We start from the raw sequence: 27,191 nt of genomic DNA, 5'->3' as shown, positions 1-27,191 counted from the left end.
GGTCTAGAAAAAGTCCCAAAGCTGCCACCCGCGCCGCCAAGGCGGGGCCACAGCTGGCTGCAAAGACCGGGCTCGCCCAGGGCTCGGAACAGAAGCTGCAGCTGCTGAGAGCACAGCTCCAGCTCCTTGGGGACGCCAGCCCGAGACCCGCCCTCCGCAGGTAAGCCAGCCCCCGGGAGGCGGGGCGCAGCCAGGTGCTCCCCAGGTAGCCGCGTCTTCACTTTCCCACTGTTGGGTGGGTGGCCTCCCAGGACCTAGGCAGGAACTCGCGGCGCGCAAATTTCCCACCCACAGCGTTCCTTCGAGCACCCTAGGCGCCTCCTCTGCGTACGCGCTGGGGCCACCCTGGCACTGCGGAGAGCGAGAATCAGTGTCGCTGAGATTTGAGAGGGCGCCAGAGACAGAGGGTCCGGAGGTCTCAGGGACCACCAAGCAACAGGGCTCCCGCCCCGGGACTGTTGGACCATGTGCCGGGGGATACAGGTGCGGGGCCCGGCGGCGGGGCTCGGGTGGGGGAAGAGGTTATCCGGGGAGGTACAGGTGCCAGGGCCCGACCGACGGGGTGGATTCCAATGCAAAGCGGAGGGTTGTCGCGGCAAGTGTCCATTCTGCCCTGGGCAGAATTCTAGGGCGCAGCATTTATCTTCAGGCACTCCCAGCGGGGGCACTTTCCCGGAGGGCGTCAGGTCCTGCCGACCGAAACCTCGCGTGGGGCTCAGTCGCCCGGTGGCTTTGAGTACAACAGATCTGTGACTCAGTTACCAGTGAAACTTGGGACTTTTTTGATGGTTTTGTTTTGTTTGTTTTTTGTTTGTTTAGTTTGTTTGACAGTTGCAAGACTATGTTTACATTTCTGATTCTACTCAGCCAACTGCCCATAGTTATCTTCGCATTTCCTCATTGCACAAAAAGTCTAAAGGATACGAGGCATGCGGGAGAAGGTAAGAAAGACTGCAGTTTCCCTGAAAACCCTCCTGGAAAATAGATCTGCATATTACAGATCTCTAGCAAGGAAGTGTGGTATTTGAAATTAATGTCCCCATGAACCATAGAAGTTAAATATACTTTAGTTTAATCTGAGGCTTATTTTGGTAATGTGGGCTTTCTTGTGCTTTACAGTGTATACGGATTTATCTGTTCCCTTTGATAAATATATGTTTAAGACTTGGTTTGTGGTTAACTGAATGGAAAGCCTATTTCGACGTCCCTTTTTCTTAGATGAAGCTGTATGGCAATTATAAATGAGCACAATTACTTCTTCTAGGAAAGACGGACAGGGAGTCCAGGATCTAGTCTAGACTTGTTTTTGCACTTTGGGGATGGAACCCCAGGCCTCATGCAGAGTAGGCAAGCATTCTACCACTCTGCGACTCTCCTCTCCGTCAGAGGTCTTGTCTGGACTTGTTATGAGACCCTGAGCAAGGTACTTAATCCCTTTGTACTTGAATGTCTTCCTCTGTAAAATGATGGGGCAGGAGGCAAAATGATCTCTCAAGTCCTTTCCTACTTTCAAATGTCTCGTTGTCTAGATAAAGGCAGATGGTTGAGAGATTAGGTTTGGTGCATGCTAACCTAGAAGTCCATGCATTTTAGGTTTGTCACAATCAAATTAGTTCCTGGCAGGTTAAAAGCCTAACCTAGCAAAACCAGAAAAGAAAAAAAAAAAAAAAAAGCCTTTGGGTGTCAGCGTCCTTCTCCTTGTCCAGTCATTGTGGTTCCCCACCCAGTGCCAGCACTCTGTACTTTTCCACATATTCTTGTTTCTTATCTCTTCTCATCTTCTCATTAGCTCCTACTGGCAGCTTATTTTCATTTGAGAAGGACCTATTATACTAATATTCCTGTTTTATTAATAATAACAGCTGTGTGTGTGTGTGTGTGTGTGTGTATGTTAAGATAGGGCAGTCCCTTAATCTAAAGGAATCAAATTTTAATAACAGAATTCTAGGCAACTGACTAAGCTACCTGATGGAATAGGGAAAGATTTTGGAAGGAAAGAGATCCCTGTTGGCATGTCCCAAGTCATATCATATATGTAAGTTCATCCATATATAAAGTCGATGGCCCATACTCAGTAGGACCAGATGATGCTCCCCAGAATGATTATGAGTGTGTCCATTTATTCACATGGCACAGGCATAAAAGTTACTCTCTGTTTGGGCAACTTTATTTTCAAGATGAAATATTTTGTCTTCATTATCTGAGGTTCTGTCTTCCAAGTGATCTAGTCTCTTGGTGATGCTTTCCATTGAGTTTTTTATTTGGTTTATTGTTTCCTTCATTTCAAGGATTTCCATCTGTTTTTTTTTTTGTTGTTGTTGTTGTTTTTTTTTTTTTTTTTTTTTTTTAGAATCTCTATCTCTTTGTTGAAATGACCTTTTGCTTCCTGCAATTGTTCTTTCAACTGCTTATTGGTATGATCATTCATTGCCTGCGTTTCTTATATCATCCTTTGAGAGATCTCATCATTTTAATTATGTATAATCTGAACTCCTTTTCTGACATTTCTTCTACCATACTGTCACTGGATTCTATTAATATAGAATCTAGGTTTGTTTGAATCATTTTCTTCCCTTGTTTTTTCATGTTGTTCATGTATCTTCCCCTCTAGCAGTGCAGAGCTGGGATATTGCAGTTTCCCCCCTATAGGCTTATAGTGACCCTGTAGGTTTCCAAAACCTTTTCTTTAAGGGGGAGATTAATATTAGCAGTGCCCAATTCAGACAGTATGCAACCCTAAACCAAATAGCCCCTATGAGGACATTAACAATATTGTCATAATAAACAAACTGAGTTCAATTATTATCTTCAGTATAACAAATAGATTTGCAATAAGGTCTGCAGTTTCTAATGGAGGACAAAGATGTGGAGAGGTATAGGATGTAGCTGCTAATGGGATAAGAAAAGAATATATAGAAGTTCTAGATCACAGAAAGAGTGATAGTGTAATCAAAAGAAGTTGGTTGTTAGCATACAATAAGGGAGAAAGAGACTCTGAGGGAACAGGTAAACAAAAGGAAAAGAGAGTGAGAAAAGTAAAGAAATAAAACTTAAAATTTTTCAATAAGGAGAAAAAAGAAAATGTACACTATAACAGTCATATAGTATTCAAACCTCCCAGTCTTTTTTTTTTTTTTTTTTTTTTCCTCCCAGTCTTCAGTACCCTGATGTATGAGAGGTACAATGAGCAGGTGTCTCAGGATGGGATTTGCCCCACCTAAAGATGGGAGGTACAGCTTCCAGGATTATCCAAGATGGCCGCTCTGGTTTCCAAATGTGTTGGCAAATGGGGAGCTGCAGCTCCAGTGTGGGCGTGGTTGGCTGGAGGTCCTTGAGGTGGTGTGTGGTCTGATGGTTGCTGGATCCTGGAGACGGGGTGCAATCAGTCAGTCTGGGGGTCCTGGTGGTGGGGAGCAGTCAATCAATATGAGGCCCTGGAGGCAGGGAGTGATGGGTTGGGCTGAAGGATCCTGGAGACAGGGCTCAGTCAGTCCTGCCAGGGGTCCTACAGGTCCTGGCTGTCTCAAAATGGCGGAGCCACGTGTAACCAAACCTGCAGGTACTGTGAGAGTGAACTTCCAGGCAATAGCAGGCAGCTGGTGCTCCACTGGCGGTATGTGGTCAGTCTGCTGACTGCTGGCGGATGATAGGGAGATGATCCTCGGGCGGTGGGTAATGGGTAGGTGAAAGGCAGGCGATGGATAAGCAAGAGACAGGCAAATGACAGATGGTAGGCGCCAGAAAGTGAGCAATCTGCACTCAAAAAGTAGTCGATATGCTGGCAGACTGCAGGTGATCGCAGTAGACAAATGGGGTAAACAGCAGGGGATCGATAAGCAGCAAAAACTGCCTCACCAAGAAACAGATATCCTCTGCTTGAAACCCGAGTTATGGAGCGACAAGGAATGCAGTCTCCCTCTAGTCTACCATCTTGGATCTTCTCCACCCAAAAGTTACTCTTGAGGACATCAAAATTATGGAAGGAATTTAGAAATCATATTTTGAGTGTGGAGAATTACAGATATCTGTGGGAAATGAAAATGAGGAATCCTCACATTTGAAAAGACAATTTGTTCAGCCTGTAACTACATTATGAACACATAGTATGCCAGGCTCTATGCTAGGTGCTAGAGATGTAGAAATGAAGTACTGTAATCCCTGGCATGGATACCTTCTTCATCTGGTCGGGGAGGCAGGGTATAAACAGATAATCTCCAAAAGCTTTGTACCAGAGATAGACAGAAAACCCTGAGAGCAGAAGAGAGTGAAAAGCAATAATCTTGCCCTTCCCAGTATATTACACAGGCAGTGTGTCCCATCTAAAACAGGACATAATAAATGGAGGTATGAAGAGTAGAGTATTCCTCCAATCTCTGCAGGGGATACATTCCAAAACCCCCAGTAGATGCCTCTATGTCAGCGCTGCATACCACAAAAGTAGATCTGAAAACCAAGATGGCTACTAAGTTACTAATGGGCAGGTAATGTATATGGTGTGGATACTCTGAACAAAGGATGCTTCAAATTCTGGGCAAGACTGAGCAAGAGTGGGAGATTGCATCAACAAACACAGAGTGACATATAGCTTATAAATTGTTTACTTCTGGAATTATCCATTTAATATTTTTAGACCATGGTTGACCCTAGTTAACTGAAACTATAAAAAGTGAAATTGTCAATAAAGGAGTACTACTACAACTGGAAAGCAGGGGACAGCTACCTCCAGCTAAATTCTAATAAATTCTTAGAATGGAGTTGAAATCACTTAAAAGGAGCTTGTGTAGAAAACATGGGGTGATAAAAGACATGAAGAGAATAGGATATTTGGGTGGAGGGATTTATAACAGTGGAATGCATAGACAGTCTCTTAGAATAATCTAAGATAAGAAAATCAGAGAAGGGAAGAGAATCCTAAGAAGACCAACAGCAGTCAAGGGGAAAATAGGGGCTCTCACTAGGAGCCAAGGGCACTCTAGAGGCAGGGGAGTTTGCTCCTTTCCAATTAGAAACAAAGTCAAGGGTTTCTGACAAAAGACATTTTCCTCCTGATGAAGGAAAAAATTTGACCTGATACTGAAGGTTAAGTCTAAGGTTAGCCACTGACAGAAACAGTACTTTCGGGAGCTCCAGTGGCACAATCGGTTAGCGCGCGGTACTTATACAGAAACAGTACTTTCAAACAGGCAAGTGGCAAACAGCAGCCCCCAGAAGGCACATTTAACACAGCATCAGTCATAATATTTTGATTAATCATAAATATATCACATTGGTATAAATATAATTTGAAGAAAAATAAAAATGTCTATGGCACTCTCTTTTTTTTATCTTATTTTCAAGTTAAAAAATAGCTCTAGCTGGGCAAGGGTCACATGCCTATAATCCCAGCAACTTGTAGATTGAGGCAGGAAGATCACAAATTTCAAGGCCAGCCTGGTTAATTCAGTGAGATCCTGTCAAAATAAAAAAAGGGCTGTGGATGTAGCTTCATGGTAGAACACTTGCCTAGCACGTATGATGCCCTGGGTTCAATCCCCTGTACTGGAGGAGAAAAAAAAAAAAAACGTAAAAATCATGGCTTATCTGAGAAGGTGCAATAAAAGGTAGATTTCTTATTCTCTATTCTGAAATTAGATTCTATGCAGTAAATATGGCCAAGGTGAGCAAGCTGTGAGTTGCTTTATTGCTGGTCTATTACTTTAAAACGATCCAGTTGAGTAATACCAGGTTATATCTATAAATTGCTTCCACTAGTTGAGTTTAGGGCCAAGAGTTTCTCCCCACAGTAGGAAAGCTGAGTTTTATTGATCCTGTTGTTTTCTGAGTACCTTCTATGGGTCAGGCACCTACATCCCTGCTTTAGTGGACAGAGTGCTAACAGATAAGTAAGTGAAGCATGGAGAACACCAGATGGTGCTAATGCTGTGGAGAAAAGCGCAATGTGGACAGGGAGTGCCTGAGGTGGGTGGCTAGGGGTGGGGAGTCAAGGTAACAGTGAACAAAATCCTGAAGGTGGTGTGAGGGCAAACCGAAAAAAGAAAGTCCTATTCAAAAAAAAAAAAAAAAAAAAAAAAAAAACAGCAAGAACAGAGACAGGAGAGAACCAAGTGTGTTGGAAGCCAGCGTGGTGTGATGGTGACAGAATACATGAGGGAAAGTGGTAGAAAAGGGATTAGAGGGCTGAGAGCTTGGGGATCAGATTGCATAGGGCCTTTAGACCGTTGTAAGAACTTCAGCTTTTATTCTGTGGGAGGCACGATTGTCATTAGATTTTTATTTATTTATTTGTTTGTTTGTTTATTTTTATGTGGTGCTGAGAATTAAACCCAGTGCCTCACACACGCTAGGCAAGCACTCCACCTCAGACCCTGTCATTAGGTTTTTAAAAAGCAAAGTAGGGGGTTGAGTGTTTTCTCATATATGGAAGATAGAGCAAAATAAAGGAAGCAAAAGCAAGAAGGCTCAGAGATCAAAACCATATAGGAAAGACCAGTAGAATAGAAGACTGAGAGGGTGAGAGGAGGGACAGGGAAGGGGAGGAGATGTGGAATGAATTTTAAAAAATCACGCGATGTGCATACATAAATACACCATAGGGAATGTCACCGTTATGTATTAGTAGAAAGAACCAATCAAAAATAAATAGATGAATGAGCCAGGCGTGATAGTGCATAGCCTGTAATCCCAGTGACTCAGGAGGCTGAGACAGGAGAATCGCAAGTTCAAAGCCAACCTTAGCGATTTAGCAAGGTGCTGTCTCAAGACAGAAAATTTAAAATGGACTAGGCTTTTTGTACACCATAATATTTTTTAAACAGCTTTATTGAAAGACAAAATGAACACTAATAAGCATGTAGGTCAGTTTTGCCAAATGCATACACCCATAGAACCATGGTAAACATGCTCATTGCCCCCCAGGAGTTTCTGCAAGCCAGCAAAACACTTCTTTGGAACAGTAGAGTCCTCCATTAGGGTCAGCCTTGGGGGAACCCTGGGAGGAGCCCAGGGGTGAGAAAAGTGACAGGGCCGGGACTTGCCAGGCTCTGAGAGGTGCTCTATAATGTGCTTATAGACATCTGTTTTTGAACTTTCGTTTTACCATTTTGTGAATTTGAAAAGTTTTAAGTAAAATGCTGATTTTAAAATAAATAATTTAAAAAAAAAAAAAAAGGGGGGACTGGAGATGTGGCTCAATGGTTTAGAATGGGTTCAATCCCCAGCACCCCAAAAATAAATAAATAAATAAATAAAAGGAAGGCCAATAGAGTACGGGAAGGAAAATAGGGAGGGAGAAGGGAACAAAAAAAGGGGGAAAACATAAACTGAAACCACATTCCATGCATGTATGATTTCATTCAGATGAACCCAACTACCATGTATAATTATAATGTTCTAATAAAAAAAAAGATTAAAAAGATAGAGAAAAAGACCAAAAAAAATAAAAATACTTCTTTTTTTTTTTGGAGGGGGGTATTGGGGGTTGAACCCAGGGGCTTTGTGCTTACGAGGCAAGCACTCTACCAACTGAGCTACATCCCCAGCCCTAAAAGTACTTCTTACCTCTTAAAAGGATGTCTCTAGCCAGGTGCAGTGATCCACACCCATAATCTCAGCTACTCAGGAAGTTGAGGCAGGAAGATCACAAGTTTGGGGCCAGACTGGGCAATTTAGCAAGACCTGTCTCAAAATAAAAAATAAAAAGAGGTGGGCATGTAATTCAATGGCAACAGCAGCACTGGAACTAATCTCCAGTAAGATCGATTGATCCATCGATCAATAGATAGATGTCTTTGGCTATTGTTTTAACAACTTCTTGTAGAGGAACAAGGAGACCACCTAGAATTCCATTGTAGGAGTTCCTGTAAGGGATGAGAGGCTTGGAAATTTTTTTGTACTGTGTTCTCATTGGTGAAAGCGTAATATCGACAAGAAGACAAAGAAGGAGAAAGAACAGAATTATTTAATCACACTGACCCCTCCATCCTCCTTACATTACCATTCTGGGGCAAGAAGTTATTATTTACCACTCATACTCCACAAACACTTGGGAATCAAACTGGCACAAGAAACAGTTTTATTCTAAGCCAACTTTGAAGGAAAATAGAGGGAACTTACTCTCAACTCATCATTTTCAAAGAACTCAAGGGCAAGGAAAGCTTTTATAAAAGAAGAGGAGGTAAAGTGAAACACAGGGCAGGAAATAAACATATATAAATGTAAGTTAGAGGAGAACTTGTCAGTCCTGGCTTCCTTGGTGTCTTGCGCGGTAGTAGGCAGCCCTTCAACCTTTATTCTCAGTATGAGGAAGTTTAGAAGTTAAAAACACGTGGAGCTTTAATTCTCAATATGAGAAAGTTGCCCTTAATTTCAGAGAAAGTCTGTTTTACTTTTAGGATAAAACACCTATCACCCATTATTCCATCCTAGCTTTCCCCTTAGTTCCAATAGCCCAGATGTTATTTATAACATGGTAATTGACACACCAGAATAGTGCTTGGCCAAAATAAATATAATGTGAACCACATAAATAATACTAAAATTTTCTAATAGGCACCTTTTTAAAAATAAAAGAAATTGGTGACATTAATTTAATAATGTATTTAATTTAACTCAATAGCCAAAATGTCATTATTTCAAAGTATAAATAATGTTGAGATATTTCACATTCCTTTTTTTCCCCCAGTAAGTCTTTGAAATCCTCTGTATTTATACTTAAAGTACATATCAATTCAGACTATCCAGACTATCCTTTTTTTTTTTTTTTTTCCCTTTCCTTGGTACTAAGGATTGAACCCAGGATGTGCTCTACCACTAACTTACATCCCCAATCGGCCCTTTTTATTTTTTTATTTTGAGACAGGGTCTCACTAAATTGCTGAGTCTGGCCTCTAACTTATGATCCTCCTGCCTCAGCCTCCTGAGTAGCTGGAATTTACAGGCATGCACACCCAGCAGGACTAGCCACTTTTGAAGTAGTCAGTAGCCATAAATGGCCAGTGTCTACTGTACTGGACAAAACAGATGATTCAGACTCATTTAGATAGATAATTAATTTATAGCAAAAAATATCAAGGACAAGATATAACCATTATCAAGAGGATAAGAATAAATGGCCTACCTGAGGTCACTCACAAATTACTATTAGTTTTACAGAACCATGCTTCCTCAGGAGTTGTCTTCCAGCTGCCCACCTTAATATATTCTTCCTGTGGTAATGGTTAGCATTGCCAAGTGTTGTCACTTTTAAGTTTCTTTAATTGTTTTGATGTAGTTGTCAGAAATTCCAGCCTAGGCAATATGATCTAGAACAAAATTACTTGAACCTTTATTGGTTGACACCAGAAAGAGTTTAAAGTTTGTGGGTTTTGAAAATGCTGCCAGGTATGAGTTGTTCTGGTTTTGTGTCAGTCTGTGCTTTGACCTTATTATATTTACTGTTGACCTTCCCAGAAAATATAGATGTGTCCTCTAAGGCATTTTAGATATGCTTTGGCCATCAGGTAAAGGGAGCCATTCCTTTGACAGAAGTTGAATGTTTTTTAATTAAGCTTATAATTTTATAAGTTCTAATATAAGCTTGAATAAGAAACATTTAAAAGTATTAATTTATAACTTTAGAACTTAAAGACATTGTGGTGATTATTTAATTCTATTTCCAATTTTGCAAATGAGGGAATGACAGGCCAGAGATATAAATGGCTTTCCTTAGTATACACAGCTGAAAGCCCAAACCAGTCAAAATGAAGAATCTGTCTTCCCACTCTCAGTCCAACATTTTTCTATTAGACCCCAGTAATTTTTCTTAATCAAGATAATAAGGAAACCAGGCTTTGGAAATAGAATAGTCTGATCTATCATTTATTGGAAAAGTAATTGTCTGTAGGGAAAAGTGATAGTTGAATAATTTTCATTTATACTAAATAATTTTGGACATAACTAAGCCAAGTATTTTCTGGAATCATGTTAGTTTTTATATTTTCATATTTATCAGAAATCATTCTTACTGATGCTATTTTTTAAAGTTAGATTTTAAAGCCATACAAGAAATTTGGTATAATTTAACCACAGAAGAGAGCAATTTACTTTTTCTACAACTGAAACAGAAATTTTCTGCCTTGTTTATCAGTGTTTGGAATTTTTGTGTGTGTGTCTTTATTTAGTTTTTACATCAAAAGAAGAAGCAAACTTTTTCATACATCGTCGCCTCCTATATAACAGATTTGATTTGGAGCTTTTCACTCCTGGTGACCTAGAAAGAGAATGCTATGAAGAGCTTTGTAATTATGAGGAAGCCAGAGAGATTTTCGTGGATGACGATAAAACGGTAATTTGGTTGATGATGTTAATTAGCTGGAAAGTCATTAAATTGTACTTAAGAAAGTAGCGCTTTCAGTCATTATAGATTTTATGCTTTAAACAAAATTAAGGTTGTATACCTGTTATATCTTTCTACTTCCTTAATTTGCTAATTACCCTATTGAGACTTGGCTTTATACTTAATTAGCTAGGTTTATAGTAATTAACAGGTTATGGGATATGCTGTGATTTTGTGTGTTTAATGTCTATTATACTCAGTAACAATTTCAGAAGAGAGTGAATTAACTTCAAAATATTATTTGAGGGGCTGGGGTTGTGGCTCAGTGGTAGAGCGTTTGCCTAGCAGCAAGGCACTGGGTTTGATTCTTAGCACAACCTATAAAAAAATGAATAAAATAAAAGGTCTATCAACATGTTTTTTAAAAAAAGATATTATTTGAGGCTATGAGTGATATCTCAGTGCAGAGCACTTGCCTAGCAACCCATAAGGTCCTGAATTCAATCCCGGGACCCGAGAACACACTCACACAAAACAAAAGATATTACTTGAGTTAGTGCTTAGACTCAAGCTTCAATCATTTAGACTCAGAACAATTCCTCAGTGATCTTACTTTTTATTTTTTATTTTCCACATTTAAATTTCAAATATTTATTAACAATCTACTACATACCAGGTGCTCCTTTAACACTGATGATACAAAATATGTACCCCCTGCTTTTGGTTTATTTTTGGTCTATCTGTGTGATTTAAGGGAAATCTTTTTAGAAATTCTACCTTAAAACATAATAAAATCCTGTTACCTGGGCACAGAGGCACTCACCTGTAATCTCAGCAACTCGGGAAGCTTGAGGCAGGAGGATTCCAAGTTGAAAGCCAGCCTCAGCCATTTAGTGAGACCCTGTGTCAAAATAAAAAACAAACTGGGCATGATGACCCACGTGTGTAATTCCAGCCACCTGGAAGGCTGAGGCAGGAGTATTGCAAGTTTAAGGCCATCCTCAGCAATCTAGAGACACCCTCAGCACTTTAGTGAGACTAACTTCTCAAAATAGGGATAGGGACATAGCTCGATGGTAAAGCATCCCTGAGTTCAATCTAGTACCAAAAAAGGTTAATAAATAAATAATAAAAAGGGCTGGGGGCATAGCTCAGTGGTAGAGCACCCTGGCATTCAATCCCTGGTACAAAAAATAATCTTCTCTGTTAATCTTGATAACATAGATAACATTGTGCCTGTTATAATCTGGCATATTCTTGAGGAATGTTAAGTGACCAAAATTCTTTACTTTTATAGATTAAATAACCCCAGCTCCTTTTCCTCTTCCTCAAGCATTTTATTTTATTTTTTACTTAATAAGAACCTCCTTCAGAGATAGGTAATAAGAACCTCCTTCAGAGATAGGTAGTAATAGAACCTAGTTCTTTATTCTTCTATAATTGTGCCCGGCTTCACATTTCCTGTATTTGTCACATCTATTAAAGTGGGAAAACAAAGAACATGCTTTGCAGTTGTGTCTGTTAGGATTTTATTTTACACAAACCCATTTTCTAATTTTGTTCTGGTTCCTTAAAATTTACTTCTATTCTTTCAAGTACCACCAAACCTAAACTGTATCAGGGATGTCTTTCCACATCAATAAATGCCTCTCAATAAAATCTCCCAGCAAACTGTGGGGCCCCAGGCATAGAAGAATTCAGACTCTTTTTCAAACACCATAATGTGTCCACAGTCTCAATCTCCATCCTTGGTATTTCACCAACACTTAAATATGATTGTTTCCCAAGGCCTTAATGAAGGCCTCAGTCAAGTAAGGAAGGTGGGTGGCTAGGGATGGTAGGGCATGGTATAGAGTGGCTGGAAATAGTTCCTTAACCAATTAAGCAGACACAGTGACAGACCTGGAGAACAGTGTTTTAATTTGAGTGAGTCACACCTTCTGGCTTGAATGAGCTGGTGTCTTACCTGTGGCACATACCAAGTGTTTACCACCCCTAGTTTGGGTCATTGGGAGCAAATGAAATGATAATAGATTATGTAAACTCAGATATTTTACCTTTTTCTTCTTAGATGACATTTTGGCAGGAATATTCGATTAAAGGACCAACCACAAAATCAGGTAAAGCAAGAATTGATAAAATTTAATGTTTTTCTTGCCCTCTCTCTATTGCAATATACTTTAGTTTTCATTGTTTGGATTTGACTGTTGCTTAACATACATACCTTGTAAATCCAAGAAAGATTTCTCAATTATATGTTGGGTTATCTGAGACAGAGAAGGCTGCATTCATCATTCATCTACTTACACACTGAAAATCAAGTTTGGTGAGATATTAGGGAAATGAGATAATGGGCTTAAAGCTGTTTTAAACAGCTTAGCTAAGTCAAGACTTGCACAGAATACTCTTTTGGTTTCAAGTAGTAAACTATTTTAAAGTTTTCTTCTTCTTTTTTTTTTTTTTTTTACCATTACAAGTAGATTGAATATTAGGAAATTTAAGATTGCTGAATAGGACTGAGGTTTAGTTCAGTGGTAGAACACATGCTTAGCTTGTGTAAGGCTATTTTCAATCCCCAGCTCCAGGAAAAACAATTAAAAAAAGATTGTTAGATAGAACTAAGTACCTTCTAGAAAGAGGAAATGCTTTTTCTTATCTGTATTGGTCATCTCGTCTACGGTCATACCACACTGAATGAGCCCGATCTTGTCTGTATTGGTCATATCTAATTGCCTTTTAAAATTATTTTAATTCACACATAATAATTATACCATTTCTGGGATACACTGTGATATCTTAATACATGAATTACAATATGTAATGATAAAATCAAGGAATAAGCATATATCACGTCAAATGTGTCATTTCTTGTTAATAATACTCAATAATACTCAAAATCCTTTTTTCTAGCTATTTTGAAATATATGATAAATTATTTTTATTTATTAACTATGTTTAAAACTATATTTTAAATCATTAACTATAGTCACCCTTCAGTGACATATAGAACACTAGAATTTATTCCCCATTCCTCCTATCTATAAATTTGTACCCATTAACCAAGATTTCCTATTCTTCCCTCCCCTTTACTCTTCAAGCCACTTTTGGCTGCTTTTTATTTTCACACAAACACACACACATTTTGTCATTCTTTCAAATAGGTAACATTCTTTCTATAGATAACGTTCCCCTGTAGAAGACTATATTGTATAGCTTCACCAAGTAGCTTAATAAATGTATCTCAGTAGTTAATACCAAAATGTATAGTTGAACAAAGAATGTTTATCCCACTTAGTATTGAATATTTTCATTTTAATCAGACCTATTTAAATATTATATAGGGGCTGGAGATGTAGCTCAATGGTAGAGTGTTTACATAGCATGCACAAGGTCCTCGGTTCTATCCTAGCTCTGCCAAAAAATAAAATAACCTAAAAGAAACAAAAGTCAGGCACAGTGGCACATGCCTGTAATCCCGGCTACTCAGGAGGCTAAGGCAAGAAGATCACAAGTTCAAGGCCAGTCTCCACAATTTGGCAAAACCAGACTCAAAATAAAACAAATTCAAAGTAAAACAAAAATAAAAAGAACTGGCTAAGTGGCACATGCCTATAATCCCAGTGACTCAAAAGGCTGAGGTAGGAGGATTGCAAATTCAAAGTCAGCCTCATCAACTTAGTGGTTCTGTCTCTAAATAAAATATTTTAAAAATGGGCTGGGTATGTGGCTCAGTGGTTGAGTGCCCCTGGGTTCAATCCCCAGTACCAAAAAAATAAATAAATAAAACTCAAAAAAATTAAAAATTAAAAGAGCTGTAGCGCAGTGGTAAAGTGCCCCTGAGTTTAATCTCCATTACAAAAAATAAAAGAGAAAAAAAAAGAGAGATGATTTAAATTTTTTTTCAGGTAGGTTCTCTAAAAAATTTTTAAAGACATCCATATCAATGATTAGATGCTTAATAATGTGTTTAATTTGTTGAAATCATATATGATGCATTTCAGTTATTATCTTTATTATTTTTATGATTTATTTTAAGATGGTAACAGAGAGAAAATCGATGTTATGGGCCTTCTGACTGGATTAATTGCTGCTGGAGTATTTTTGGTTATTTTTGGATTACTTGGTTACTATCTTTGTATTACTAAGTGTAACAGGCAGCCATATGCAGGGTAAGTACCAAATAAAAATACTTGATTCATTTTTGCACATATATTGCTATTTTAAAATAAATCAAATAGCTGCCTATTTTTTAAATAAACTTTTTATTTTGGATTCATTTCAAATACACAGGAAAGTTACAAAAATAGTACAGAGTCCCCATATATCCTTTTATCTAATTTCCCCTATACCATATTATGTTACCATAGTAGGTTTGTCAAAACTAGAAAACAATATTGGTACATTATTGGTGCATTACCCCTAAGTAAACTCCAGACTTTATTTAGATTTTACTAGTTTTTCCATTAGTGTCCTCTTCCTGCTTCAGATCCTCTCTTCTAGCTATTTCGAAATATGCTCTTGGATCCAGTCATGGTAATACATTTAATTGTCATGTCTTCCCAGGCAACTCTAGTGTAACGGTTGTTTGGTGGCTTAATTTAGCAAACACATTAACAACTTAATGATGCTGTTCCTTACATGCTTCAAAAGAATGCAAGAAGTGTCATGTATGTTAGCTTGATTTTTCAATAGTTCCTTCTAAGCAAGAGGCAGACACCAGTGTCCCTACATTATTTTCTGAAGCAAAAAGTTCTATAGTTAATTTTGAGTCAGAGACTTAATAGATCTAAGTGGCTACCCACAAAGAAACAGAATAACTGACTTTTTAATTCAACGCTTTTTATTGATACTTTGAATTAAGTATAAATTAATAAAACAAAGTGCTTACTAATTAAGGATAATAGCACATTAATAAAGCTTGATAAAGATTCATAAAGGCCATAATTATTTGTATAACAGAACCTCATGATTGTTTTTGAACTAAAAGGTACTGATTATCTTCCCAGTGAATATGGATGAGTAGGTAGAGACAACATTACTTAAAAGAAGCACCAAGTGCTAAATGGGCTATTATAGATTGATACTTATATGTCCATAGTCATACTCTATGTTTTTGTGAATAAGCTCATGATGGTAACCAAGTGTACTTTTTATGATAACTTAGTCATTAGATTTATCTTTTTAGCAAAATAAACATTGTTTCTGTATTCTTCTAATAGAATATATATATATGTGTGCATATATATGTTTCAGTATATTATATATATATATTTCACAGGAAAAAATATAGTTTTTTTTTTTACAAGATTCCTCATCTTCTAAATTAAGGATGACTTTTAACCCCTATCAAATCAAACTTAAATTCTACAAAACCCCTGACCTGAACTCTTCAAAAATGTCACAGTCATTGTTATGAAAAACAAAGAAAAACTGGAAAATTCACTGTTCCAAATTGAAGTAGATGATATGATGATTAATGCACTGTGTGATCCTGGACCAGAAAGATAAATTGGTATCAGTGTTAAATTTCCTGGATTTGAAAATTATGTGATATTTTCAAAACATATAATTATATAGTGATTCTAAAAATTTATTGGCAATCAATTTTTTTTAAAAAGACTGCTAATTAAAGCAAGCAGCAAAAGTGATGTTTAACTGCTTAGGTTTTCTTTTTCAAGTCCAAGGGTTTAGCTTAGTGGTAGAATGCTTACTTTGATTTCACAAGGTTCTGTGTTCGATGCCCAGCACAGAAAAAAAAAAAAAAATTAAATTGCATAATGCATATGTTGCTTTTCTTGGCACAAAAGAGGTTTAAAATTTTTTCTTGAAGACCCTAATCTCCATTATTTGTGTGTTTTTATAGCAATGGAAATAATTTTTAAGTGAGTCACACAAGTGAGTGAGACAAAAAAACTACTTTAAAACTTCTTCAATGATATTGCTTTTATTAATTTTTAAAGAAGTTGGACACAGTGGCATAGAATGTAATCCCAGAAACTCAGGAGGGTGAGGTAGGAGGATCACAAGTTCAAAGCCAGCCTTTTTCAGCAATTTAGGGAAACCCTATCTCAAAACAAAAAATAAAAAGGGCTGGGGAGATAGCTCAGTGATAGAGTGCCTGGGTTTGATCCTTAGTGCTACAAAAAGAAAAATAAACTTAAGCAAAAATAATTTAAATATAAAATGTCTTTTATATTTACTAATTTCATTTAGTTCTACATATGTAAAGAGTTCTTTTTAAATAAATCTTAAAATTCTAATTCTGACAAACTAATAATGAAGGCATAAAATTTATTCTTTTCTTTGGTAAAAGAATCAGAGCAGCTGGGTACAGTGGTAGAAAGTGGAAGAAAAGGAGAAGGAGAAGGGGAAAAGGAAGAATCAGTAATTTCCTTCATCCCACAAATGAGGAAAGCTCAAAAAATCAAGGAATTTACTACAGAATCTATAATTAAATAGTGGCAGAATGAACAGGAATTTTTGGCTATCTAATGTCCAGTTTGGTGCTGTTCCTCTACAAGTTCTTCTATTTTTCATTTATATCTGATATGAAATAATTAAGAATACTCTTACTGCAATTAATATTTGACAAGGGAGGTAGATACTATGGATTGAGCCCAGGGTCATTGTATCACTCCTTTAAAAATATATAAATACATATATATGTTTACATATGTATATATATAAATACTTATATTTATATTTTTTTTAAATTTGAGACAGGGTTTCATTAAGTTGCTGAGAGTCTTTTTAAATTGCTGAGGCTGGCCTTGAACTTCTGATCCTGTACCTCAGGCCCTTAAATCACTGGGATTCTAGGTGTGTGCCACCGTCTCTGGCTACCCCAATTAATTTGAACAGTTGTCATTAACTCTTCAATTTCCTGTTGGTCTACATTTATATTGCATTTAGCCTCAAATAGTTGTACGATCCTCTTTTAAAAATGAACAGAAACTCAAAATTTAAGTAGTTAGGGCTGTGGATGTATCTCAGTGATGAAGTGCTTGCCTAGCTTATGAAAGGCCCTCAGTTTGATCCCCAGCACTGCAAAAAAAAAAAAAAAAAATCAATTAAAAGTCAGAAGATATAGTGCACATAAGTTCTCATAAATTTGATAGATATACAAAAATTTTATTTAAAATATATATGGAACACACTCCTTGTAATGGTTAGGAATGTCAAGCAGAGATGTGATGAGTATAGACTACATTTAGCCGCTGTGGAGGACATGAGTTTAAAGGATTTTACGTGGGTAGGTGTTCCAAGAAAGTGGAACTATAGGAGCAAAGATATGTATAATTTGAATATGTGTTATGAAATACTTGAGATCAGAAATGTTTTGGATTTAGCCTTTTTTGGATTAGAATGTTTGCTTGGGAATGAGAAATAGGTCTAAACACAAAAGTCATTTGTTTCATATACACCTTATACACATAGCCAGAAGGTATTTAATAATTTAAATTAAAAAATATCAGTGGTTTTTTTTTTGTTTGTTTTTGTTTTTGGTTTTTTTTTTTTTTTGTTGTTGTTGTTGTTCTAATTAGGTATACATGACAGAATCCATTTTGGGTTTGTTTTGTTTTGTTTTGTTTTTATAATTTTTTTTAGTTGTCGACGGACCTTTATTTTATTTATTTATATGTGGTGCTGACAAGCGAACCCAGTGCCTCACACATGCCAGGCAAGCACTCTACCACTGAGGCACAACCCCAGTCCAGTAGAATGCATTTTGACAATAACTTCTCATTTGTCTGGTCATACATGATGTAGAGTTACACAGGTCATATAATCATATATGCACACAGCGTAATAATGTCTGATTCATTCCACTATCATTCCTACACCCATAATCCCTCTTTTTTCTTCCCTCTGTCTAGTTCAAATTACCTCCATTCACCACCACCTCCACCCTTATTGTGAATTAGCATCTGCATATCAGAGAAAACATTCAGCCTTTGGTTTTGGGGGATTGACTTATTTTGCTTAGCATATTCTCCAGTTCCATCCGTTCACTGGCAAATGCCATAATTTCATTCTTGAGTCATATTCCCTTGTGTATATGTACCACAGTTTACATATACCATAGTTTAGCTATTTGCACTAGTGTTTTGATTGCATTCTATCACATGATGTCAAATGTGGAATTTTCCGCTTGTGGCATCATCTCAATGCTCAGAAAGTTTCAGATTTCAAAGCAATTTGGATTTTAGATTTTTGGATTACAGATGCTCAAAACTTATATAGGAAAAAATAAGCAAAATAATCCTGACCAAAGATCTAAGACCTCTGATGAAGAGAAATGAGTGACTAGGGAAATGGTTGGGTAATTGAAATGCCAGCCCCAAGGAGTCTCCATTTGATTTGCCAGACATGATGGTGGTGGGCACTAAGTAGAGAATTGAAAGGAAAATTGAGCCAGGCATGGTGGTACATACCTTTAATCCCAGCTACTCAGGATGCTGAGGCAGGAGAATCACAAGTTTGCAACTGAGGTTAGCAATTTAGGGAGACCTTGTCTCAAAATAGAAGGACTGGGGATATAGCGCAGTGGTAGAGTGTCCCTGAGGTCAATCCCAGTACTAAAACAACAAAAAAAAGTTTAAAATGTCACGTGTGATGGTGACCCCTATAATCCCAGCTACTTAAGAGGCTGAGGCAGGATTCCAAGTTCAAGGCCAGCCTCAGCAATTTAGCAAGACCATCTCAAAATAAAAATTAAAATATTGGCTGGAGTTGTGGCTCAGTGGTAGAGCACTTGCCTAGTATGTGTGAGGCACTGGGTTCAATTCTCAGCACCACGTATAAATAAATGAATAAAATAAAGATCTATCAACATCTAAAAAATATTGAAAAAAATTAAAATGTCTAGGAATATAGCTCTGTGGTTCCCTGAGTCCAGTCTTTCTTCTTTTTAAAGGTTAAATGACAAATTTTATGATAAGTAGGTATAACCACAAAAATATTTTTTTAAACCGGAAAAGCAAGAGTAAGAGCTTAATGCAACAGATGTGGAATTAGGATTCATATGTTAGAGGACAAGAGTTGAAGTTGTGATAGTGGGCAAGTTCTCTGAATATAATTAAAGGACAGAAGGGAAAGTACAGTGTCTTACAGGATGCGCCCCACTAAGTGTGCAGAAGAAAAAGAAGGAGCCATCATGGAGGGCAGAAAAGGGAGGAACATAAATTGTAATTCTTCCCCACGCTGAAATTCTTGGAAAGCCACCCTGAGGCATTATATGACCTATGAGCATGAATGAGAAGTTTGTGTCTATAAATTCTGTAAAAAATTGAGAAGTGAGAGAAAATAAGGAAAAATTTAATTTTTCTTAAGGCTCTATCTTTAAGGTGAAGACCTCTGTTAACTTTTCTTATTCAATACATGGGAAATTAACAAGTTCTTTTCATTTTCTAGAACTTTCGACTAAAGTTTTATTCACTGTGGCTTTCTCACCAGCTAGGGAAATCTATAGGTTAAGGAAGAAATAGGCAAAATTATCTTTGAGATTCTTCTTTTTTAAAAAAAAAATATACTTTTTAGTTGTAAGTGGATACAACATCTTTTATTTTTATGTGGTGCTGAGGATCGAACCCAGGGCCTCACACATACTGGGTGAACACTCTACCACTGAGCCACAATCCCAGCCTGGAGATGTTTCTTGATGTCTATCTTTACTTTTCTTCTACCCCATTCATAATCTTTTCCAAAAAAGTTCTTGTATGTCCTCGTGTTTAATAACTCCATTCAGGCTAGGGATGTGGCTTTGTACTAGAGCACTTGCCTAGCAGGTGCAAGGTCTGGGTTCCATCTCCAGGACTAAAAAAAAAAATCATTCGAAGTCTGTGATATTTATGACAGCACATGCATTATTCATGTTCAATGGTTTCATCTCTCTTCTCTGCTTCTCTTTATTTTTCTACTTTACTACACCACTCTATCTTCTTATTTTGTTCCTTTTTTTCCCTCCAGAAACATTTATAGTTTCTTCCCCGCATGAGGGTAGAAACAGAATTCAAATTCACAGGGAAGCTGGGCAAGGTGATGCACTAGAAGTCCTAGCTACATGGGAGACTGGGGCAGGAGGATTACTTGAGCCCAGGGGTTCAAGGCCAGCCTGGGCAAAATAGTGTTTTAGTCAGCTTTTTCACTGCTGTGACTAAAAGATGTGACCAGAACAACTGTAGAGAAGGAAAGGTTTATTTGGGGGCTCAAATAAACAGTTCCGGAGGTCTCAGTCCATGGACAGCCAGCTCCATTCCTCAGGGCTCAAGGTGAGGCAGGACATTGTGGCAGAAGAGTGTGGCAGAGGGAAGCAGCTCATATGGTGATCAGAAAGCAGAGAAAGAGGTCTCTACTTGTCAGGTACAACTATATACCCCAAAGCCACACCCGAATTCCCACCTCCTCCAGCCACACCCAACCACTTCAGTTACCACCCAGTTAATCCCTATGATTAGAACTCAATCATTTCCCTCTGAACTTTCTTTCATCGTCTCACACATGATTTGGCGGGGGACACCTCACATACAAACCATAACACATAGTGACACCCCCATTTAAAATAAATAAGTAAATACCACACATGAGTTAAATGGTGGCATGATTATGGCATGTCTTCTGTGTATGTCATTGTGAAATATAAAACCCTGGATATCTCCTTTTAAAAGTAAGTTTAGTTAAACTTAATGTTAATCCAGTGTAATACCGTGTAGTGCACAAATCATTTTTCATCCATTGTGTTTGATCCTCTGAACTCTTAAATTCTAGAGAACATTTCAAGCTAGGATTATTAGACATGCTCTTATGTTGAGACTAACTTTTAAATACTAACGTGCTTTGCCTTTATTGTCCCAAGAAAATTTTCCAGCAGAGTCATTTGTTCTCTTTCTGTATTTCACAAGGCCAAAAGTGGTGTGAGGGGGAAGGAATACTTGAGAAAGAAAATTATTTAAAAAAAAAGATGATGGTCAGAAAAGTTTCCTTTCATTTCTTTTTTTCTGTATTTTGTGGAGGAAAATAGGCATAATATGATGTTCCAGTTTTAAGATATTATTAGTGCATACTTTCTAATTTTAATCATGTAAAATATATGAGGTATAAAAAAACACTAGATAGTATTTAGTGATTGATATAATCATTACATTGTTTCTTTTGTGTTTTGTTTGTCATTGTTTTTATTTTTGGTTCTAGAGATTGAACCCAGGGGTATTCTACCACAGAGCTTCATCCCCACCCCTTTTTATTTTTTATTTTGAGGCAGGGTCTTGATAAGTTGTCCAGATAGCCTTGAATTTGATCCTCCTGCCTCAACCTTCTAAGTAGTTAGGATTACAGGTGTGGGTCATTGTACACACTGTGTATAAAATTTTGAAAGTCAACATGGAAAATTTTTGTTCAAATCAAGTACCTATCTCTCCCATCCCCTGTAAGCAAACACACAGAACTTTTCATCACAAGCTGATGAATGTGGCAAGTGACTGACCTCCCATGAGTGCATTCCAGACTTCTGACAGAGGAGGAATTGTATTGAGCCTTCTAAGCAAACTTGTGATCCTCTCAGTTGCCTCTTGACTATTGAAGGGCTGATTATCCAGCTCCTAGATTTACACCGACTTTTGCTTTTCTTTCTTTCTTTTTTTGACAATGCTGGGGATCGAACCCAGGACCTTGTGCTTACAATGCAAGCACTCTACTGACTGAGCTATCTTCCCAGCCCCTGCTTTTCTTTTTTCTGCAATTTTTCTCTCTTTCCCTCCAATTTCACATCTCATTATTACCTTCAAAAGAAAAAGGTGTCTTTAAGGGACCAATTAGCTGACTTAGCTTGGAAAGGTTCACAGCATATTGGATCTGTAAACTGTCTATTAATGGGAAGAATATTGCAAATATTGACTAGAGGTTGGTCAATATTGACTGTAAGTTTTAATTATCTCAGCTGTAACTATAGGAGGTTAACTTATGTAAGGGTACTTTATAGACAGCCAACTTTACAGTAAACAGATTTACTTCCTCATGTTTCAATTACATTTCATAACTCACAAGTGAGAAGAGAAATAGGTTTAAAATACCAGACCCATGTTGCAATTTCCATTGACTGGCAAGGTTTTGTGAAAATGGTTTACTTGAACGGAGCCATTTATTTATTTATTTTTTTAATTTACTTTGCTTTCCTGTGATGGGGATCAAATCCAGAGCTTAGGCATTCTAGGCAAGTACTTTATCACTGAGCTACATCCTCCAACTCAAGCTAAGCCATGTTAAAATGTGTGTGTGTGTGTGTGTGTGTGTGTGTGTGTGTGTGTGTGTATATATATATCTTAGATTAGTAGAAGGGGAAAACACAGTATTCCAAGAAAAGGATCAGTGAAAATCTAAGGAAGGACCCAAGAATTCACTGCGCACAGAGGGGAGTGTCAGGAAGCTACTCGACAGGAGCCGAGAACTGTAGAAACCAGAATAAGGGAGGCTTTGAAAAGGAGGTGTGAGAGTCAAAACCTGGTTTAGTGGAAAGTAGGCTGCAATTCAACTTTTGAGGAGGAGGGTGATGTGAGGGAAGTACTACTGTCTTGGAGGTAAGCAGGTACAGGTAGGAGGGTACAGACAACGTCAGCCATTGTCATTATCTCCTATGGCGTCCATTTCCTTGGCTTGGAGTTGCCCCTCCTTTCAACAAAGCCTAGACTTGGTGTCACATAATACTTTGAGAAAGTTTTCATTGAAGAGAGGGTGAAAGGGAATTTGCAGAGTTTGGATTCTTACTAAGTGTACCAGACATTGCTGGAAACTATATATACAACATCTTCCTCTGTTTTCACAGAACAACTCTGTTGTAGTTTTTACTATCCCCATGTTAGAGAGGAGGAAACAGTCAGGTAGCTTGAGTTCATTCAATAGCTATGAAATGACTGGCAAGTTTCAAATCCACGTCTGACTTCAAAACTCTTGGTCTTTCCCCTACACCAAGGCTCTTTGAGAGTCTGTGGGTAAACTAAAACTTTTTATATTAATAAGTTGAGTTCAAATTTTATCAAAATAGTTTGATTTTTAATATTAACCATATTTATAAAAAAATACTGCCTTTCCTAGACATAAACACTGTCTCTCTGTTTAGTTCTTCAGCCATGTATGCCAGAAGGGGCAGGCACACTTCCTCCATCATTTTCAGAAGACCTGAGGAGGCTGTCTTATCACCATCACCAACTTCTTTGGAGGACACAGGACTGCCTTCTTATGAACAGGCAATGGCGCTGACCAGAAAACACAGTGTTTCACCACCACCACCATATCCTGGACCAGCAAAAGGATTTAGGGTGTTTAAAAAGTCTATGTCACTCCCATCTCACTAAGAACACCTTGCACTTTGAAATAAGAAATTCATGCCATTTGAATGGTTTGTTCTCCCTGAATCAAAAAGGATGCAGCTCTTAATGACAAACTGCATGGAATAAGGGAAGAATAAGCATCATGCATCTTGGACCTGAATGTGATCGTCATCAGCGTGATAAGAGAATTTGGTTTCAAGTGCAGCATGGTGTCACACACCTGTAATCACAACTACAGAGGAGACGGAGGCAGGAGGATCACAAAATCAAGACCAGCCTGAGCAAGTTAGTGAGACCCTGTCCCAAAAACAAAATTTAGGGGCTGGGGAGATAGCTCAGTTGGTAGAGTGCTTGCCTTGCAAGTACAAGGTCCTGAGTTCAATCCCCAGCACTGCAAAAGGAAAAAAAAATTTTTTTTCTAAATGGCTGGGTATGTAGCTCAGTGGTAGAGGACTTGCCTAGCACATGTGAGACCCTGGTTTAGATCAAATAAATAATATAAATAGAAGAGAGGGAAAGAGGAACAGAATTTGATTACATAATTCTTCAGCTAATAAGAAAGCTCTTTGTCATAATGTATATTTTAAAGGTTCAAAGGTTCAAAAATCTGTTAGAAGCAACACAGTTAGAACCAGTAACCTATTTGTATCCTTTGTCCAGATAAAAGTTGTAGATTTCTTTTGTTGAATATAAAAAAAGGAAGAAATTCTAATCATTACTTTTCCCAAGTCATGATATTAGACCCATTCTTTATTAGCATTTTTTTGGGGGGGAGGTGGAAATACTTCACAAAATTCAATTTTAATATAATTCTGTGGCCTTAACATAAACACTTGGTTTTATATTTTAAAATATTGCCTAGTATTCACCATATTATGCAGGTATTAGTTCTTAACACATAATTGGTCATGTTTCATTATCGGGAGTGGGGTCAGTAGAAATATTGTTTGCTTCAATTTAGTTCTTCACATGGTACAGGGTTGCAATAGCAGAGATTTACAAAAATTGTTAATGTTATCAAATAAATATCCTCTAACCTATAACTGGAACTTGATGAAATTGCCCTCATTCCTGATGAGTAGATACCCCATCTGTGTTACTAAATAATCTACATCATTCAATCCATTCGATCTATGGAAAATTTGTTGGACTTTATAAATAATAGTTTGAGAATCTAGAAAAGTATTTAACTATTAAAATAATAACAATTAAATTTACCAGAAACCCTCGTATCTCTTTTCCTTTTTTTTTTTTTTTTTTTTTTTTATTGGGAGGGTGGTTTGCTGTATATTGAAGCCAGGCTTTATGCTTGCTAAATACAGGCTCTACCACTAAGCTGTTTCCCCAGGACCTAGCACCTCCTCCCTTGCATCTCTTAATATGTTTGAACACAAAAGAAAAACACTTTTTATAATAATTTTAACCAGTACTTTATGTCTATTCTAATTATGTATATGACCAGTTTTTCCTTAATAATGTGGCATAGTGGGTGGGGGATATAGCTCAGTGATAAAATCCATGCTTAGTATTTACCAAAGACCTTGAGTTACATTCCCAGCACCAAAAAGAAAAAAGAAAAAAAAATTAGCAGAGTATAAGTTAGTATAAGTTATAAACTTCTGATATATGTGTGTACTAATTTTATGGGTATGGATGTGTGCATACGTGAATTCATTTTCTCTTTATAAGAGGTCAAAAAATAATATACTTCTGCTGTACATGGTGGCATAAGCCTGTAATCCCAACAGCTCAGGAGGCTGAGACAGGAGGATTGCAGGTTTGAAGCCATACTGAGCAACTTAGCAAGGCAGTAAGCAACATAGTGAGACCCTGTCTCAAAATAAAAAATAAAAGGACTGGGGATGTGGCTCAGTGGCTAAGGGCTCCTGGGTTTAGTCCCTGGTACCAAAAGAAAAAAGAAAAAAAAAAAAAAAAAAAAAGAAAATTCTGTTCTTTATGTTTTTGCCAGGCACTGCATTTTCCTATTATTTAAAATCATTTATATTAAAATATTATATTTTTTACAGAGATGAGACATCAAACCCACAGGCATTTGATAATTCCTTCCAAAGTAAATGTTTAGAAAGTATATATCATATTACAGTGCATGTGTGTCTCTCTTATAACAGCATGATCTTCATTAAGACAGATAAAAGTTAAGATCTTAATCATTAGACATTGTTAAAGATTGTCCTTGTAGATTCTCAGAGCCTGTTTAGTTGCTTGTTACAAATAAATCATCTAGCAACATTTAGATTTAATTAGGAAAATGTTTTATTAAGCCACCCACATTACCTATAAAATTCTATTAGTCATATCTTGTCTTTACATAAAGTACTTTTTCTCTTATTACACTATTCATTTTACACTTATTTTAATCCTCTTTATTACAAAGTGAGCAAAGTCAAGATTGCCTGTAACCTTTTAAAGAATAAGTATCAGACAAAGATAACTTGCCTAAAATCTAACAAGTTGGTGAGAGCTGGGTTTAGATTGAATAAGCACACTTTTCTGGTCCCCACTCATACCTCTAGAATTACACTGCTTCTCATTATAATCCAGGGATCTTGTTAATTAATTCCAAATCCATGAGAAAATTTTACAAGCACTTCTCACATAAACATACATGTATATATGTATACATATCACGTGTATAAGTATAACTTTTTTCACATACATGTGAGGAATATTTGGGATAAATACAAATATAAAATGTGTGTATATTGTACTGAGTCATAATTTAAAATGTTCCGTGAATTCCTTTACTTCTGCTGACTCCCAAAAGTCAAACTGCAAAACTAGCTTCACAATCTGTGTCCCAACAGCAGCCTAGAGAAATCAACTGCCATCATTTAGTGCAAACCAGATGCTCTAACTTGAATGAATCTAGAATTAATCCCTGTGATTTTGAAGTGACTGTTATTTATAGAGTCTCCAAGGTTGAGATCATGATACTTTAAATATAAAAGAACAATGTGATGGAACTATTGTTGACATATGCTTATCATGATGGAAAGGGAACTGTCTCAACATAAAATCCCTGATGTATATCTGTTTCATTCTTCTCTTTCTGTGCTTATTGTATGTTTGGTAAAATTATTATTTGATTTAATTGACCTGTTTTGCTTATGCTTCCCCAGGTTATTGATTTGTGCTAACCATTAACTCTATTTTTACACAAATGTTTATATATAATTAGATTCATTTTCTACTTTATCACAATCAGGACATGAATGAAACATGGTTATAAAGGAGAACTGGACTCGAAAAAGACAAATACACTTTATAAGGTCATACCTTTAGTAATTCCAGCAACTGGGGAGGCTGAGGCAGGAATATCACAAGTTCAAGGATAGCCTCAGCAACTTAGAGTCTGTCTCAAAATAAAAGATAAAAAGGGCTGGGGACATAGCTCAGCACCTCTGGGTTCAATACTAGTACCACAAAAAAAGAAAAAAAAAAAAAGTAGAGCAACTCTGTCCCCTGTATCTTTGGTTTCCCATTTCCCTTTAATTTTCTAAACATTTTTTTTCTATTTCTTAGAAAATTTATATATA

General features: G+C 37.2%; 1 protein-coding gene across 2 annotated transcripts; it reads left to right on the top strand.

Annotated features, from left to right (window-relative positions):
• The first annotated feature begins 23 nt into the window (after window positions 1-23).
• On the top strand, window positions 24-27,191 carry PRRG4 (proline rich and Gla domain 4). 2 transcript variants are annotated; one of them, XM_079103097.1, is made up of 6 exons: window positions 24-160; window positions 820-941; window positions 10,158-10,321; window positions 12,384-12,432; window positions 14,349-14,481; window positions 23,424-27,191. In XM_079103097.1, exons 2-6 carry the CDS (start codon window positions 842-844, stop codon window positions 23,656-23,658), a joined length of 681 nt encoding a protein of 226 aa, XP_078959223.1. In that variant the 5' UTR covers window positions 24-160; window positions 820-841; the 3' UTR covers window positions 23,659-27,191. The 2 variants fall into 2 exon arrangements, with proteins under 2 accessions (XP_078959223.1, XP_078959222.1); XM_079103096.1 differs by lacking the exon at window positions 24-160 and adding an exon at window positions 187-483.

The sequence above is a fragment of the Sciurus vulgaris genome (genome assembly GCF_902686455.1).
Source record: "Sciurus vulgaris genome assembly, chromosome: 11".
Taxonomy (NCBI): Eukaryota; Metazoa; Chordata; class Mammalia; order Rodentia; family Sciuridae; genus Sciurus; species Sciurus vulgaris.
The sequence above is the reverse complement of the archived record's forward strand: the minus strand, read 5'-3'. Positions and strand labels throughout refer to the sequence as shown.

Coding starts and splice junctions, on each gene's coding strand:
- PRRG4 (XM_079103097.1), top strand. CDS start 842: ATGTTTACATTTCTGATTCTACTCAGCCAACTGCCCATAGTTATCTTC. Junction 942..10,157: donor TACGAGGCATGCGGGAGAAG/GTAAGAAAGACT, acceptor GTCTTTATTTAG/TTTTTACATCAAAAGAAGAA. Junction 10,322..12,383: donor TCGTGGATGACGATAAAACG/GTAATTTGGTTG, acceptor TTTTCTTCTTAG/ATGACATTTTGGCAGGAATA.